The sequence below is a fragment of the Zalophus californianus genome, chromosome 8, assembly GCF_009762305.2.
Source record: "Zalophus californianus isolate mZalCal1 chromosome 8, mZalCal1.pri.v2, whole genome shotgun sequence".
Taxonomy (NCBI): domain Eukaryota; kingdom Metazoa; phylum Chordata; class Mammalia; order Carnivora; family Otariidae; genus Zalophus; species Zalophus californianus.
The window spans coordinates 84482757-84495862 of NC_045602.1; the positions used below are offsets into that span (position 1 = coordinate 84482757).

Genomic DNA, 13106 nt, shown 5'->3' on the forward strand with positions numbered 1-13106 from the left:
GCTTTCCTAAGACAATGCATGACTACCAAGTTCTTATCTCCTTCCCTGAGGTCTGCAGGGAAAGTGGTGCTTGTTGGCTTTTGGTTTACATCTTCTCTTTAGCCCTGGGGCCCCTGAATTTTTTTCTGTGGGGCCTGGGCAGTGACAATGGTAATAACTGTTCCAGAAACTCCTTGGGAGAGCCTTGCTTCAGAAAATGAGACACAAATAAGCCTCAGAAGTGTCATCCTAATTCTGACTACCCCTAAAAATCCACTACCTTTTTGTCTTGAATCTTGATCCCTGTTGCTGGGGTGAAATGAAAACAAAGTTTCTCTAGGACATTCTGACAACCAAGCCGAGCAACAAAATTCTAGATCAATTCCTACTTTGCTATTTCCCCAACGTGAATTACAGCACATGTTGCTTTGGACTAAAAACCCCACTGTGGGGGCTCCTGGATGGCTCAGTGGATTGGCTCAGGTCATGATCTCATGGCCTGGGATTGAGCCCTGAGTCAGGTTCCCTGCTCAGCAGGGAGTCGGTTTCTCTGTCTTCCTCTGTCCCTCTCCTGGCTCATGCGCTCTCCCTAATTAAAAAAAAACAAAAACAAAAACAAAAAAACACCATGTTAAGTATTTCCTACATTGCTCTGTTTGCCTCAGCAGACAGTGATGGAGGGGATATGGGCTGTGTCCAAAAGCAGTGCGGCCCTGAACCTCTGAAGTTGCGGGTCAGGTTGGAAGCAGTGGAGGGGAAGGACATGTGTTCTGGAAGGGGACAGGCCAAGTCCCAGGGCCGCCTTGTTCTCTGTGTGATCCTGGGCAAGCCACAGAGCATTTGTGCACCTCAGCGTCCTCACCTCATAAATGGCAGAACTCCTCCAGCCAGGGGCGGGGGGCCCTGCAAAGAATAAAGGAAATAGTGTGTTTAAAGGATCTAGTGCAGGCCTGGTCCATGGTAAAAGGCTGATTATCCGGAGGCAATAATGGTCACAGTTGTACTGCCAACTTGCTTTATGGCTAAGGTCTGTCCTTTATGGGCAAGGGTAGAAATATGTTAGAAATATGTTTCAGAGACTGGCTGTCTAGGCCATATCCTAAGATTTTAGGGTTCAGCTGACAAGAACGCAGCATCCATGGAAGCCGGGAGCATGGGTTTGATGTCAAAGAGCAAACTTCTTGGGGGTGCCTGGATGGCTCAGTCAATTAAGCATCCAACTCTTGATTTCGGCTAAGGTCGTGATCTCAAGGTCATTGGATCAAGCCCCACATTGGGCTCTGCTTGAGGTTCTCTCTCTCCCACTCCCTCTCCCTCTGCTCCTACCACTCTCACTCTCTTTCTTTCTCAATCAATCAATAAAATCTTTAAAACAATAAGCTTGTTTCCTTCTTATTGCGGTCCACGTCAGCTAGGTGGGCTCTCTGCTCATGGGGTTGCTCAACTCAGGTTCCTTTCATCCAGTTTCCCATTAACTTTCTAGGGCACTGTCTTCATCTTTGTGGTGAATTTTGGCTGCAGCCAGGGCTGTGTTTGGCTCCTGAGGAAAGGAATGGTGGCATAAGACACATCCACACTCCCCTGGTCTTCGGCAGCCAAGAGCCAAATCACATGACCTCACAGTCAGCTGCAAAGGGGACTTGGAAACAGAGTCCCTAGTTGGGGGACCCTGGGCCCAGCTACAGCTTTCTTAGCATGGAAGGGGAGAGAAAGATTTGGTGGATTCCCAGCAGTTTCTGCCGAAATACGACATGATTTTGAAAAACAAGGGATTCTAGCAGACGTACCAATTCTGAAATCCTAAGCACACATTTCATAAGTGAGGCTTTGCTCACTGTAAAATAAACACACCTCTATCCCAACAACCCAAGAGGGTTGCCTCTCCACCTCCAGCCCTCAACATATAGGGACCTACATCCACAGAGAAAAACTGCTCACATTTATGCCTGGGCTAAGGAGATAAAGCTGCCACATTTAATCTTTTAGATGCAGAAGGGAAACCGGAAAGTTTAACTATTTGAAAATTTGCAGTCACAAAGAAATGAATTTGGCCTAGATAAAAAAAAAATTATTTAAAACAACACAGTCAACAGTGATTGAGACCAACTCTGCCCAAGAATTTAGTTATGTTCAAGGCAAGAGTATAATTTCAAAGTCTTGCCTATGGTACGGTGGAGACTGGTTGCCCATGGCAAGGTGGACCACCAGGGAGTGTGGGAGGGGGCTCGGCCAGGCTGAGGCAATTTATTCATGAAAAGGGAGGGCCTGGGGCCCCCAGCTGGGAGGTTGACATCTGGATTCTGCAAGAATAAAGAAGTTTGAATGCAAAAGCATGGTGTGTGTGTGTGTGTGTCTGTGTGTGTGTATGTGTCTGTGTGTCTGTGTGTGTGTGTGTCTGTGTGTGTCTGTGTGTCTGTGTGTGTGCGTGTGCGTGCATGTGCATCCGCATCATTTCGGGCAGGCATCCAAGCTTACTTTCGCAGACAGTCCCGGCCTACCTTCTGCTCTCCTTTCATCCTTGAGAAGCAGGGGACAAGGTGTCCTAGGAACAAGAGGAATGCCGGAGATTGCCTGGCTCAGAGAGCCAACCAGGAGCGGCTGTGGCTATGACAGATTTTTTTTTCTAATTAGTCTGAAAGGAACAGAGAGAACTTACCTGTGTGACCAGAACTTTACCTTTTTGCGATCACCAATCTGAGGACACTGATAAGCCAGTTCAGCCTTCTGAGGTGCTCCCCAAGGCCCGGGTAGGTAGAAAGATCCCTCGCACTGGATCTGTGCGTTCCACCCTCTGGCAACTGCTACCCCTTTGCCAATCATTGCAGTTGAGGAGAAAAGTAGCCAAGCTCACTTTTGGAAGCACTTATTTTTTGAAAAGATTTTATTTATTTATTTAAGACAGAGAACAAGCGGAGCGGAGAGGCAGAGGGAGAAGCAGAGGCAGAGGGAGAAGCAGGCTCCCTGCTGAGTGGGGAGCCTGGACGCTTGGGCTCCATCCCAGGGATCCAGGGTCATGGCCTGAGCTGAAGGCAGACGCTTAACCGACTGAGCCACCCAGGTGCCTCTGAAGTTTAGATTTAGATTCTGTGAAAGAATCTAAATTCTTCTCCATCCTTATGAATGAATGTTGTCTAATCTTAAGAAAAGTTGTAAAGAGCAGGGCGCCTGGGTGGCTCAGTCAGTTAAGCATCTGACTCTTGATTTCAGCTCGGGTCATGATCTCAAGGTTGTGAGACTGAGCCCCAAATCAGGCTCTGCGCTGGACATGGGACCTGCTTAAGATTCTCCCTCTCTCCCTCCCTCTCTCCCTCCACTCTTGCTCACTCTCTCAAAAAAAAAAAAAGTCGTAAAGATCACATCTACTCATTTTTTCAATTATATATTTTTCAATTATAATTTGCTGCTTATAGAAATGAAAACAATAATTGGATTTTTTAAAACCCCAACACAAAAAAATTAAACATTTTCTAAACTTTCATAATAAAAAGCCACAATTGTATTTATATGTAAGAAATATAAAAAATGGATATTTTCTTTTGCAAAGTTCAGATCATACTACACCACACCACAACTTCATAGCCTAGTTTTTGTTTTGTTTTGTTTTTAATTTTGTTTTTGTTTTTTCAAAGTGCTTTCTGGTGGCTGAAATTCTTCCATTGTGTGGATGCACCACAAGCTAAGTAACTGAAGTACTCTCTGGTTTTTTGTGTATTTATTTTTACATTTTTCATCATTTTTAAAAAATGCTGTAATGAACATCCTTGGCATAAATTTCTTTGCTGAGAAATTTTATATATAATTCTTTTTAAGAAAGCCTGTGGAAATTTATTCTCTCACCAGTTGTACTTAAGAATTACCAACAACTTGAGGGGCGCCTGGGTGGCTCAGTTGGTTAAGCACGTGTCTTTGGCTCAGGTCACGATCCCAGGGTCCTGGGATCGAGCCCCACATAGGGGTCCCCACTCAGTGCAGAGTCTGCTTGTCCTTCTCCCGCCGCCCCTCCCCCTTCTGCTCGTGCTCTGTCTCTCCCTTCCTCTCTCTCTCAAATAAATAAATAAAAATCTTAAAAAAAATTTACCAACAACTTGAGAAAGTGTATGGGCAGGTCATGAAGCACTTCCTATGAACCACCAATGGGCCGGGCCCTCTGCCAACAAGTCGGGCAGAGCCTCCTTTGGGCCTTAGTGGGATCATGAGTTGGGGCATCGAGGTAGCTGGGGGAGAAAACAGGCAGCCATTGTGACCAAGGTGGCATTATAGAATAGCTCTGCAGTTTTGCAAAAGCTAAGGCCATTTAATATATATTCACTGATTACATATAGAATGGAGTCACAGAAATAACCGTTAAAGATATTACACCTCTCCAGAAACCAATTTGGGCTGAGAGGATTATTTGTGGCAACTGCAGGCCAACTGGAGTCAGCCAGCCCTTGGAAGACAGCAGAAGTCCGGCTGGCGGGCTGGGCCATGGAAGCATTTCCAGACCATTCTATTTTCCGTGTCTCACGCTTCTGCAACTCTGAGGCAACATTTTCTACCCTGCTGTTCAAAGCATATTAAGTATTTAAGTTCAATTCTCTGACCTGGGAAGCAGAGTAGACTGTAATTGTGGTTTCGCTGGTGGCCTCATCCAAAGGATGTATTAACCACTTCTCTTATTTTCTGTCTTCCGATGCTTTGACATTGTGGCCTTGCCACCCGTGAAGAGAATGCCGCTCCCAGGGCTAGCTAACTCCTGGAGAGAGTATACAGCTCACCTACCAGTGCCTCACATAAATACTAGACACCGATCCAGGGCCTGCACCCCACCACTTCGTCTGAGGCTCCCACACTCCCGGCCACTATCCACCTCCCCTGCTGGGGAGGGGGACCTGGGACCAGACAACCAGACAGCCTCGACACACGCCAGAGCCTGCTGAAATCATTCAAACTACCCACCCCTAAGCCTGCTTCCCCTGCCTCACCCATTTCTGCCCTGGGAAACCACAAGAAAGACTCTTGCCCACACTACCCACCCTCTCCCTGTGATCTCGACTCCCCCCGCCCCCAGGATTCCTTGTGCGGATCCCTGTGGCATGGCCCCTCCTCCTGGGAGCTGAGTATAAAAACTATCTTTTCAAAAGCAATCATCTGGTCTGCTAGCTTTCCTATACCTCAACTTGTCTATTAATACACTACATTTTAAAGCAAAGGATTCTCCAAGGAAACTGGCTAACACAGTTTGTATTGTGTCTTTCTGGTGGGGGGAGGGGAGGGGTCCTTTCCTATATCATTAAAAACTATGTAAAGATGAAGAGGCAAAATCCTAGATGCAACTGTTGGCCGTGGTTGCCCCGGCATGTGGGGGCAGTGGGTCATTCCACAGCACAAACACTTGTGTTTTGTCTTCTGCTGAGAAGCAGGCTGAAGCCTCAGCCCCCAGCCTCATCTGTCACCACCCCCTGCCTGCTGTCCAGGCTGCAGTCAAACTGAGTCTCTACCATCCTACCCACCTCCGGGCTGGACTCTGCTGGTCCCTCTGCCGGAAGCACTTCCTTTCCAACCGAGGGCTCCTCGGCTGTGCCGTGGGTGTACTCTAGGCATTTGTCCCACTGCGCTCTCATTATCTCTAAGGTGAGCTCTAGCAGGGCCGAGACCAAATGTGTCTTTTTCGATGTTTTTTTTTGGAAAAGATTTATTTATTTGAGAAAGAGAGGGAGCACGCACATGCCAGCAGGGGAAGGGGCAGAGAGAGGGGGAGAAAAGTAGATTCCCTGCTGAGCGCTGAGCCTAATACGCAGGGCTCGATCCCAGGACGCTGAGATCATGACCTGAGCCGAAACCAACAGTCGGACGCTTAATCAACCGAGCCACCCAGGTGCCCCTTTTTCACCATTTTATCCACAGAACTTAGCACAATACCTGGCATCATAGCAGGTATTGTGGATGATTGACTATATGACTACATGAAAGCATGAACTGAAACAGGAAAACCGCATTAAATTGGCATTAAATACAGTCCCTGGTAACTCCAGTCCTTTAGCCCGTGCACTGCCTTCCTCTCCAGCCAGGTTGGTTCTATTTCTCCAGTTGCTTGAACATGATAGTAACGTGGAGCGAGTCACCGCGGCAGTAGCTGCCCCAGGAGGGGCCGTAGGCGTGCCGCACGGACGACGGTGCTGGACAGCTCCCACGCACAGAGCCAGCCGTCCTCCCGTCCACTGGATGTGCATCCAGGCCCAGCCCTGGCAGGCTGGGAATAGCTGACCTTCCCTGTCAGCTGTGAGGAAGCAGCTCATCTTCTAGTATTGCCATAAACACGAGTATCTGGAAATTTTATCAGTAGGTGCACAATCGGAATCTGGCTTAGCACCTGTACGTTGCCACCGTTCAGCTGCACGGACTGCCACCCTGGGAGCAGTCTCGACGTCCCTTCCCCTGTAGCGACATAACCTTTGCTGTGGATTGCCCAGAACATAGGTCTGCAGTGCGGGTGCACAAACCTGCTGGAATTCCCCAGCCCCAAGACTCTTCATGGCAGCAGAAGGAGTTTGACTGAAGGAAACAGGCTGGTTGCCATTTGCTGTGGTAGTTTCGCTGCTGCCCGTGTGCAGAAGTAGGCAATACCAGCCTGCACCACCCCAGACACCGACACTGCACACACTGGCCACACGGCCCGCTGTCACTTTCTTGCTCCCCCAGGGAAGTGAGGAGGAGAATGCCCCCTTCCTACCCAGCGCTCGGTGTCATCAGACTCCACAGTCCGGGACCTCCTGGAAGCATATACCTGGGGCAAGGGCCTAAGAAGGGGCATGACCAGGGGCCTGGGGGCAGGCATACCTCCTTCCTCCCTGACGTTCCAGAGGCTGTGTAAAGAGGGCTTGGGAAAACTGTGGATAACGTGCACACCTCCATTCGGAGGCCTGCTAGGGAAACTCCCACAGCCCTCCTTGACGACTCTGACACAGGCTTCGGCCCGTAGGGAAGCTGCCTGCTTGGGCCACTTTCTCATATAAGCTAGTCTCGCCCTTGTTTCTGAATCGGCTCTCTGCGGACCCCTGCAGATGAACACTGTCACCTCATGATGGGGAAAGCTTTGTGTCTTTCCTTGTTGACAAGATCTGTGCAGATTTTTGAACCCATTTTTGAAAGAGCCCCCATAAGGCCGTCTGTAAGCTCTGTTTGTGGGTCTGTTTTAACCTAGTGGGAGAGACTAGGACAATAAATGATGACTTTTTGATGGTTGGTACAGGGTTATATCTTACATGTTGCTAAGAATATATAAAGTAGCGATTCTAATTTTATATAAAATACATATCAGCAGGTCGTCTATGTACTCACACTTTGTGTAACTAAATATACTATATAAAAGCTATGAAAGTATTACTCAGCCTTAAAAAGGAAGGAGATACTAACATATGCTACATGGGTGAATTTTGAGGACATTATGCTGAGTGCAATAAACCAGTCACAAAACGACAAATACTGTGACTTATAGGAGGTCCCTAGTAATCCAGTTCATAGAGCCAGAAAGTAGAATGGGGGTTCTGAGGGGCTGGGCGAAAGAGGGTGGGGAGGGTAGTGTTTAATGGGCACAGAGTTGCAGTTTGGGAAGAGGAAAGAGTTCTGGAGATAGTGGTGAGGGAACTATGAAGGTACTTAGTGCCACTGAACTTACAATGGAAAATAATCAGTTAAAATGGCCAATTTTACGTTAGTATATTTTATAATTAAAAAAACCATGAAAATGGCAAGCAGACTAACACACAGAAAATATATTTACATAAAGTACTATGGTAACGTTTTTTTGACAGAAAATTGAGTCTGACTATCCCTCATATAAAAAAAGGGAACACAGTCTCGTAAATTAAGTGAAAGCACAAAAAATTCAAATGCCTTTAGACATGTACAACAACTGGAGAAATGATAATTCTAAAGAAAGCAAAAGTTTAGCATTATGGTTTATTCGTAAGCTGAAGTCAACAGTTGACGGTCCATTGGCAATGTATTGAAAAACACTTTAGAATGGCTGTGGGGGTTGATACGGTGCTGACAGCAGAGGTGGGAGGGGGTGGGGGCAGCCCCACTATGCTAATTTTATGGTGCACACTACGTGCTCAGGTAAATCACTGCCATGTGTGGATAAAAGAGGTAGAGGCTAGAATGAGTCAGTCAGATGGGTACTAGTGGTGCCATGTGCTGTGTATCAACAAAGCCACAAACCTAATGAGATGAGGCCGGGTCTCTGCCTCCCCAGCTCAGCTGGGGACACTAACGAAAAACTGGTCAAGTGAGACAAATGGAAAACATTCGCTAGAGGAAGATGACCCTAACAGTGAAGGGCTGTGGGAGAGAGCTTGGACACAGCCTGAGACCCACGATCCTCTAGGGCAGCATTTGGTCTCAAAGGCTGGACCACACCCACTCCACTCCTCTGCGCTGATTTCCTGAAGGGTCCTCAGATACCTTGCAGCTCCAGCTCCAGCCTACAGAGGACACCACCCAAGGTCTAGGGGATGTGACTGGCCCAGGCCCCCCACTGAGTGTGTCAGCCTGACGAGACCTAGGCTCCCCACATCTAGTGGGGACACATTCCTTCTCTCTCCTGGCCTGTTGAGTCGCATGTGGCACTTCCAAGCCCCTGTTTAACTAATTTACAGCTCTGGACTGCAGGCTGAATTATAGCTATTTGTTTCCCTTTCCTGGCTGCCAGCTAAAGAAAGCAGGCTTCATTAATTCCAGTGCTTATCACTGAACAAGGTATTAACAAGCTTTTAGATGGCACTCCAGCCATTTAGCGTTCTTGAGGTGAAAGGGCCCCTGGTCCATATGGTCTAGATTCTTGTACATTTTCATTTCAGACGCTCAGGCTGACAGATCTGCTAGGAGCAAATGGGGTGTTAGTCGGTATCTAATTAATCTAACACGAGTCACAGCCCATTTCACGGAGTCAAGGCCCCAGTCTTTGCTTCTACCAACAGTCACATTCAGGACATCAATTTACACTCTTTTTCTCTCTCAGCGACTTGGCCTTGTAATATTCTGGTAGGCAGTATGACTCTATCACTTTTCCCTTTCTAGTCAGGTTTATAAGCCTAAGCACCCATTCATTCATTCAGAGAGAGCATGGGAGCAGGGTGGGGAGGGGCGGAGGGAGAGGGACAGAGAGACTCCCAAGCAGGCTCCCCATCCAGGGTGGAGCCCAACGTGGAGCTATAGGTCTCACGACCTTGAGATCATGACCTGGGCCGAAATGGAGTCGGATGCTTAATCGACTGAGCATCCCCCTTTTAATCTCTAATATGCTAACGAGCCACAGGAATATAATAGAATAAGAAAAGGATATTAAACTCGTTGCTTCGTGACTTTCTGAAAACAGCAACACTGCTGTGTGAATACTGCAGTCCACCCTGGGATGGTTGCTAGTTTTAGGGGCTGGCGAAGCACCAGGAGGGGAACTCAGCCGGTGGGGACTAGAGCTCTCGGTCTTGTCCTCCCAAGAAAACCACCCCACCAACCTGTGCCTCAGTTCCTGCAACTTGAGATATGGATGCTGCCGCCTGACTCCTCACCTCTACTATCACCCACATGCATTTGGAATCCACCAGCCTGACTGGCATGGAGAATAGGGTGAGAGCTGTCAGGGGCTCTCCTCAGGGCTGGCACAGCGCCCAGAATGAAAAAAGGAACACGGGCACGTGCTGTGAAATTCATTCAACAGCGTTTCTCAAAGACCTCCTATGAACAAGATTCTAAGGGATGAAGTAAAATTTAAAAGGTGAAACAAACAAAGTTCTAGTCCTTGACTATGTTCAGAGTTAGAAATCCAAGGGCCACAGTCCTACTTAAAGGGCATTTGGCTACAAGGCGAGGTATGCAAGAAGTGACCAGACATCTCCTCTGCTAAAGTCCTTAGGGTACGGCTGATGTGAAGGTAACAGATGTCAAGGAGCACTTTGAGAATATGCAGGAGATACATTCAGAAGTGGAGCGTTTAAAATTCAGTAAAGTAAGAACAAAGAATTTAAGGGGTGGCCAATGCACATTGGCTGCAGGTGCTGGGAGGAGCCATGAGGTCCGGGTGAGTAAGTTCCAGAACTCTTACGACTAGGTACTGTGCAGGTGGGAGCCGTCACCTCGCCAAGATGAGTGTTATATATAAGAAAAATTACAGAAAGAACAAAGAATTAAAAGAATTTTAATAAAATCAACAAGTTTACATTTGTACATCTTGTGTATCTGGAACCTGACCAGGGGTGAAGGATAAAGTTGCAAGGACAAAGGTTTCCACAGGGGAGCAAGCAAAAAGCAAGGGCTACCCTCGTTGTGTGACGGGCATCGGTTTGGTGGTGTGACCCCACAGCCACCCGAGCCGCTCTGGGCTCCAGACCTCAGCAAGCACATTTAGCAAGCTCGTGGGCATGAGCTCTTCAGCTCTGAACTCAGGCCCAGTGCTGCACACCCTCCAGGACGCTGCCACGTTAATACCTGACAGGAAACAGCAGAGAAAGAGTTCCTAAAATCCAACAGTATCGCCCAGAGAATATTAACGCCAACTGGGCTCAGTTCATGCTGTTTTAACTAGAATGATTACACAGAACTTAATGAGGGGAGGAAAGGGCTGAGCAATGTTCTAATTGTTCTAGTCAACGCCATAGTCACAAAACAGCAGGCCTTTAGAAAGAACCATGTATTTATTTTAAAAATCTGACTTGCGAAAAGGGCCCATGGGAGTCAGAGAAAGAGGAGAGCAAGGTACGGTTCTGAACACAGAAGACGACTCGACTTTAATCCCCGTCATTCTAAAGGATGACAAACGTTTCAAAAAACTGACCAATGTTCAGAGAGAGCGGAGACTAGTGTCCCCAAGTTAGGAATGAGCAATCACAAGGCGCTCTCCAGACCACAAAATGTGGCCGGGGAAACAGTGCTTTCAGCAGTGTGGTCCTGCACGCGCTAGGGACTTGTTCTCTGAGGGGGAAACGCAAGCTCGCGAGTCGTGATGGTACCATGCACGGTAAGAGGACCATTCTGCACCAGTCATCCACAGGGTCAACTCATGACCGGGCTTCGACTTTGTCCCCACTGACATAGTATGTGGCTGAGTTACAAGGAGCATTTCTTCATCACTGATTCTTTAGATGGAGACACGGCTAGGGAGGAATGCAGGGGTGCCTTTGCTTTCTTGGGCCACTTAGAATCACAGGAGGAAGAAGAAGACTGGCCATTATCAGTACAGGAGAGCACTGTTTCGGGAACGGACCATGAGATCTTCAGCCCCCACCCTGTAAGGCTTGGGCTGACAGAGAGGCGGTATTCCAGGGTCCTCTCCTGCGACACATACAAGCTGATGCTTGCTTTCCCAGCGTGACGGCAGGGGGTACAGTTCCTAATAGAATCATTAATCCCAGCGAGGAAATTCAAAAGAGGGCAGTGAAGTAAGGACGGCTTCGGCTTCTCCGCGATGTTTGGCAGAAACATAGTGAATCCCCAGTCTGTGGTGAACAAGAGGGACTCCTCCTGTGTGTTCAGGAAACCTCAGAGCAGGCGTGTAAAGTGCTGGGAGGTAAGGCAGCCTGACTGGACTTCCTCATCGGGGTGTGCAGAAGCGCCCGGCAGGCAAGATGGCGCCTCGTCACAGGCCAGGGCAGCTGTCACCCGCTGCCAGAACCCTGACGTGTGTATGGGTGAGGCTAAACCGGCTTCTCGTGAACTTCCGCGTGGCTTGTGCTCATAACGTCTCCCTTTTCATTTCCCGAGGGGTCAGCAGGAGGTACATTTTAACAGGGAAAAAAAAAAATGTCCCTAACGGATGACAGATGAATTTCTAAAGCAGAGAAAAACGGCAGAGATGACAGAACTTCAAATAATCATTTTTAGTCAGTCGTGTCAATCGTGGAGTTTCAAATCAGCAGGTGGTGGGATGGGATGGGACGGGCCCGACCGGCGACACCGGGGCCCTCAGGTGCCGCAGGCCTGCTGTCTGCCGTCTTGCACGTGGAGCCAGCAGCTTCTCACCTGGGGCTTTAAGCACTTTCCAGTGGGTCCTCGACTTCCCCGAGAGGGGGCGCTCGGGGACACAAGGCAGAAGCCGTCAGGGGTTGCGAGCCAGGTGGGAAGTAGGCAAGAACAGAAGGAGCCCCCCGCCTCAAGGTCAGCCGTTACTAAGGGCAAAGGCAGAGCCCACGAGGTAACGCCGGAAGCAGCCCCCCAACCCCCAAGGCCGAGCCCCTCACCCTGGCCAGCGAGAGTTCCGACTCTGCCGCCCTGAAGCAAATGTTTCCAGTGCAAATGCGTGCCTGAAGACCGGGGGGCGCCGGGGTGGGGGGTCCAGCTTGTCTGGACGGCACGGGGAAGGCTCATTTTTCTCTCAAAGTAGACATCTGTTTGGGATTACTGTGTCCCGGGACGGGCGAACCCTGACGTGCGTCTGTTTCCGGGATTTTCGGCGTACATTCAGGGTGGAGTGGCGAGCAGTTTCACATTGACTGAAGTCTCCCCAGCGCCCAGATGTCACCCCTTGGCCGACACTAGTGCAGTGGCTTTCTGCCCTCTGCACCCAGCAGGCTTGGTAAAGAACTCAGGGTCCCCGTCGCGCCCTCGCCTGGGCCTCTTCAAGTCCGCGCGCCGGGGCCGGGGGAGCTGGGGTTCGTGTGTCTGCTGGCGGCACAATGGGTGTGGACGAGCCCACCATTTGGATATCTAACAAACACAGGCTCACAAAAGGGATTTTGGCACATCTGGCAGAGCTTTTTGTCCGAGAGCTGAACTGAGCTTCCTTTCAACTTCATCTGCAAAAAAGAAAGAAAAAAAAGAAAGAAAAAAAAGAAAGAAAGAAAGAAACACTGAGGACCCTGTCACCTAGAGTTATACCGGAGTGGACACGCGTTACCCCATGGATTATTATTACTCATGGAGGAATGCTTTCACGTCGACCTCTCAAAACAGAATATTAGAGGCAAAAATAAACAAAAACATCCTGAGCAACTGGAGAAGGAAAAAATAATAGTAATAAGAAAACTGTTTTCAAATGCTATAAAACTGCTTGCTTATTTCACAAAAAGTGAAAGCTGCTTGCTTGGCCAAGGCATTTCTACCCAGACCCTCTCCCAAACGTTCTCTGAGCTCTGCGTTTGAGCAAGGCCTGT

At 48.7% G+C, this 13106-nt stretch overlaps 1 protein-coding gene across 1 annotated transcript in view; it reads right to left on the minus strand.

The window, feature by feature from the left end:
* Window positions 1-10142: 10142 nt before the first annotated feature.
* The window catches only part of TGFBRAP1 (transforming growth factor beta receptor associated protein 1), a 64727-nt gene continuing 61763 nt past the window's right edge, over window positions 10143-13106 (minus strand). The window contains exon 12 of the mRNA XM_027622668.2: window positions 10143-12749. Coding sequence (XP_027478469.2) covers window positions 12573-12749 — 177 coding nt within the window. The 3' untranslated portion in view covers window positions 10143-12572. The remainder of the gene's footprint in view (window positions 12750-13106) is intronic.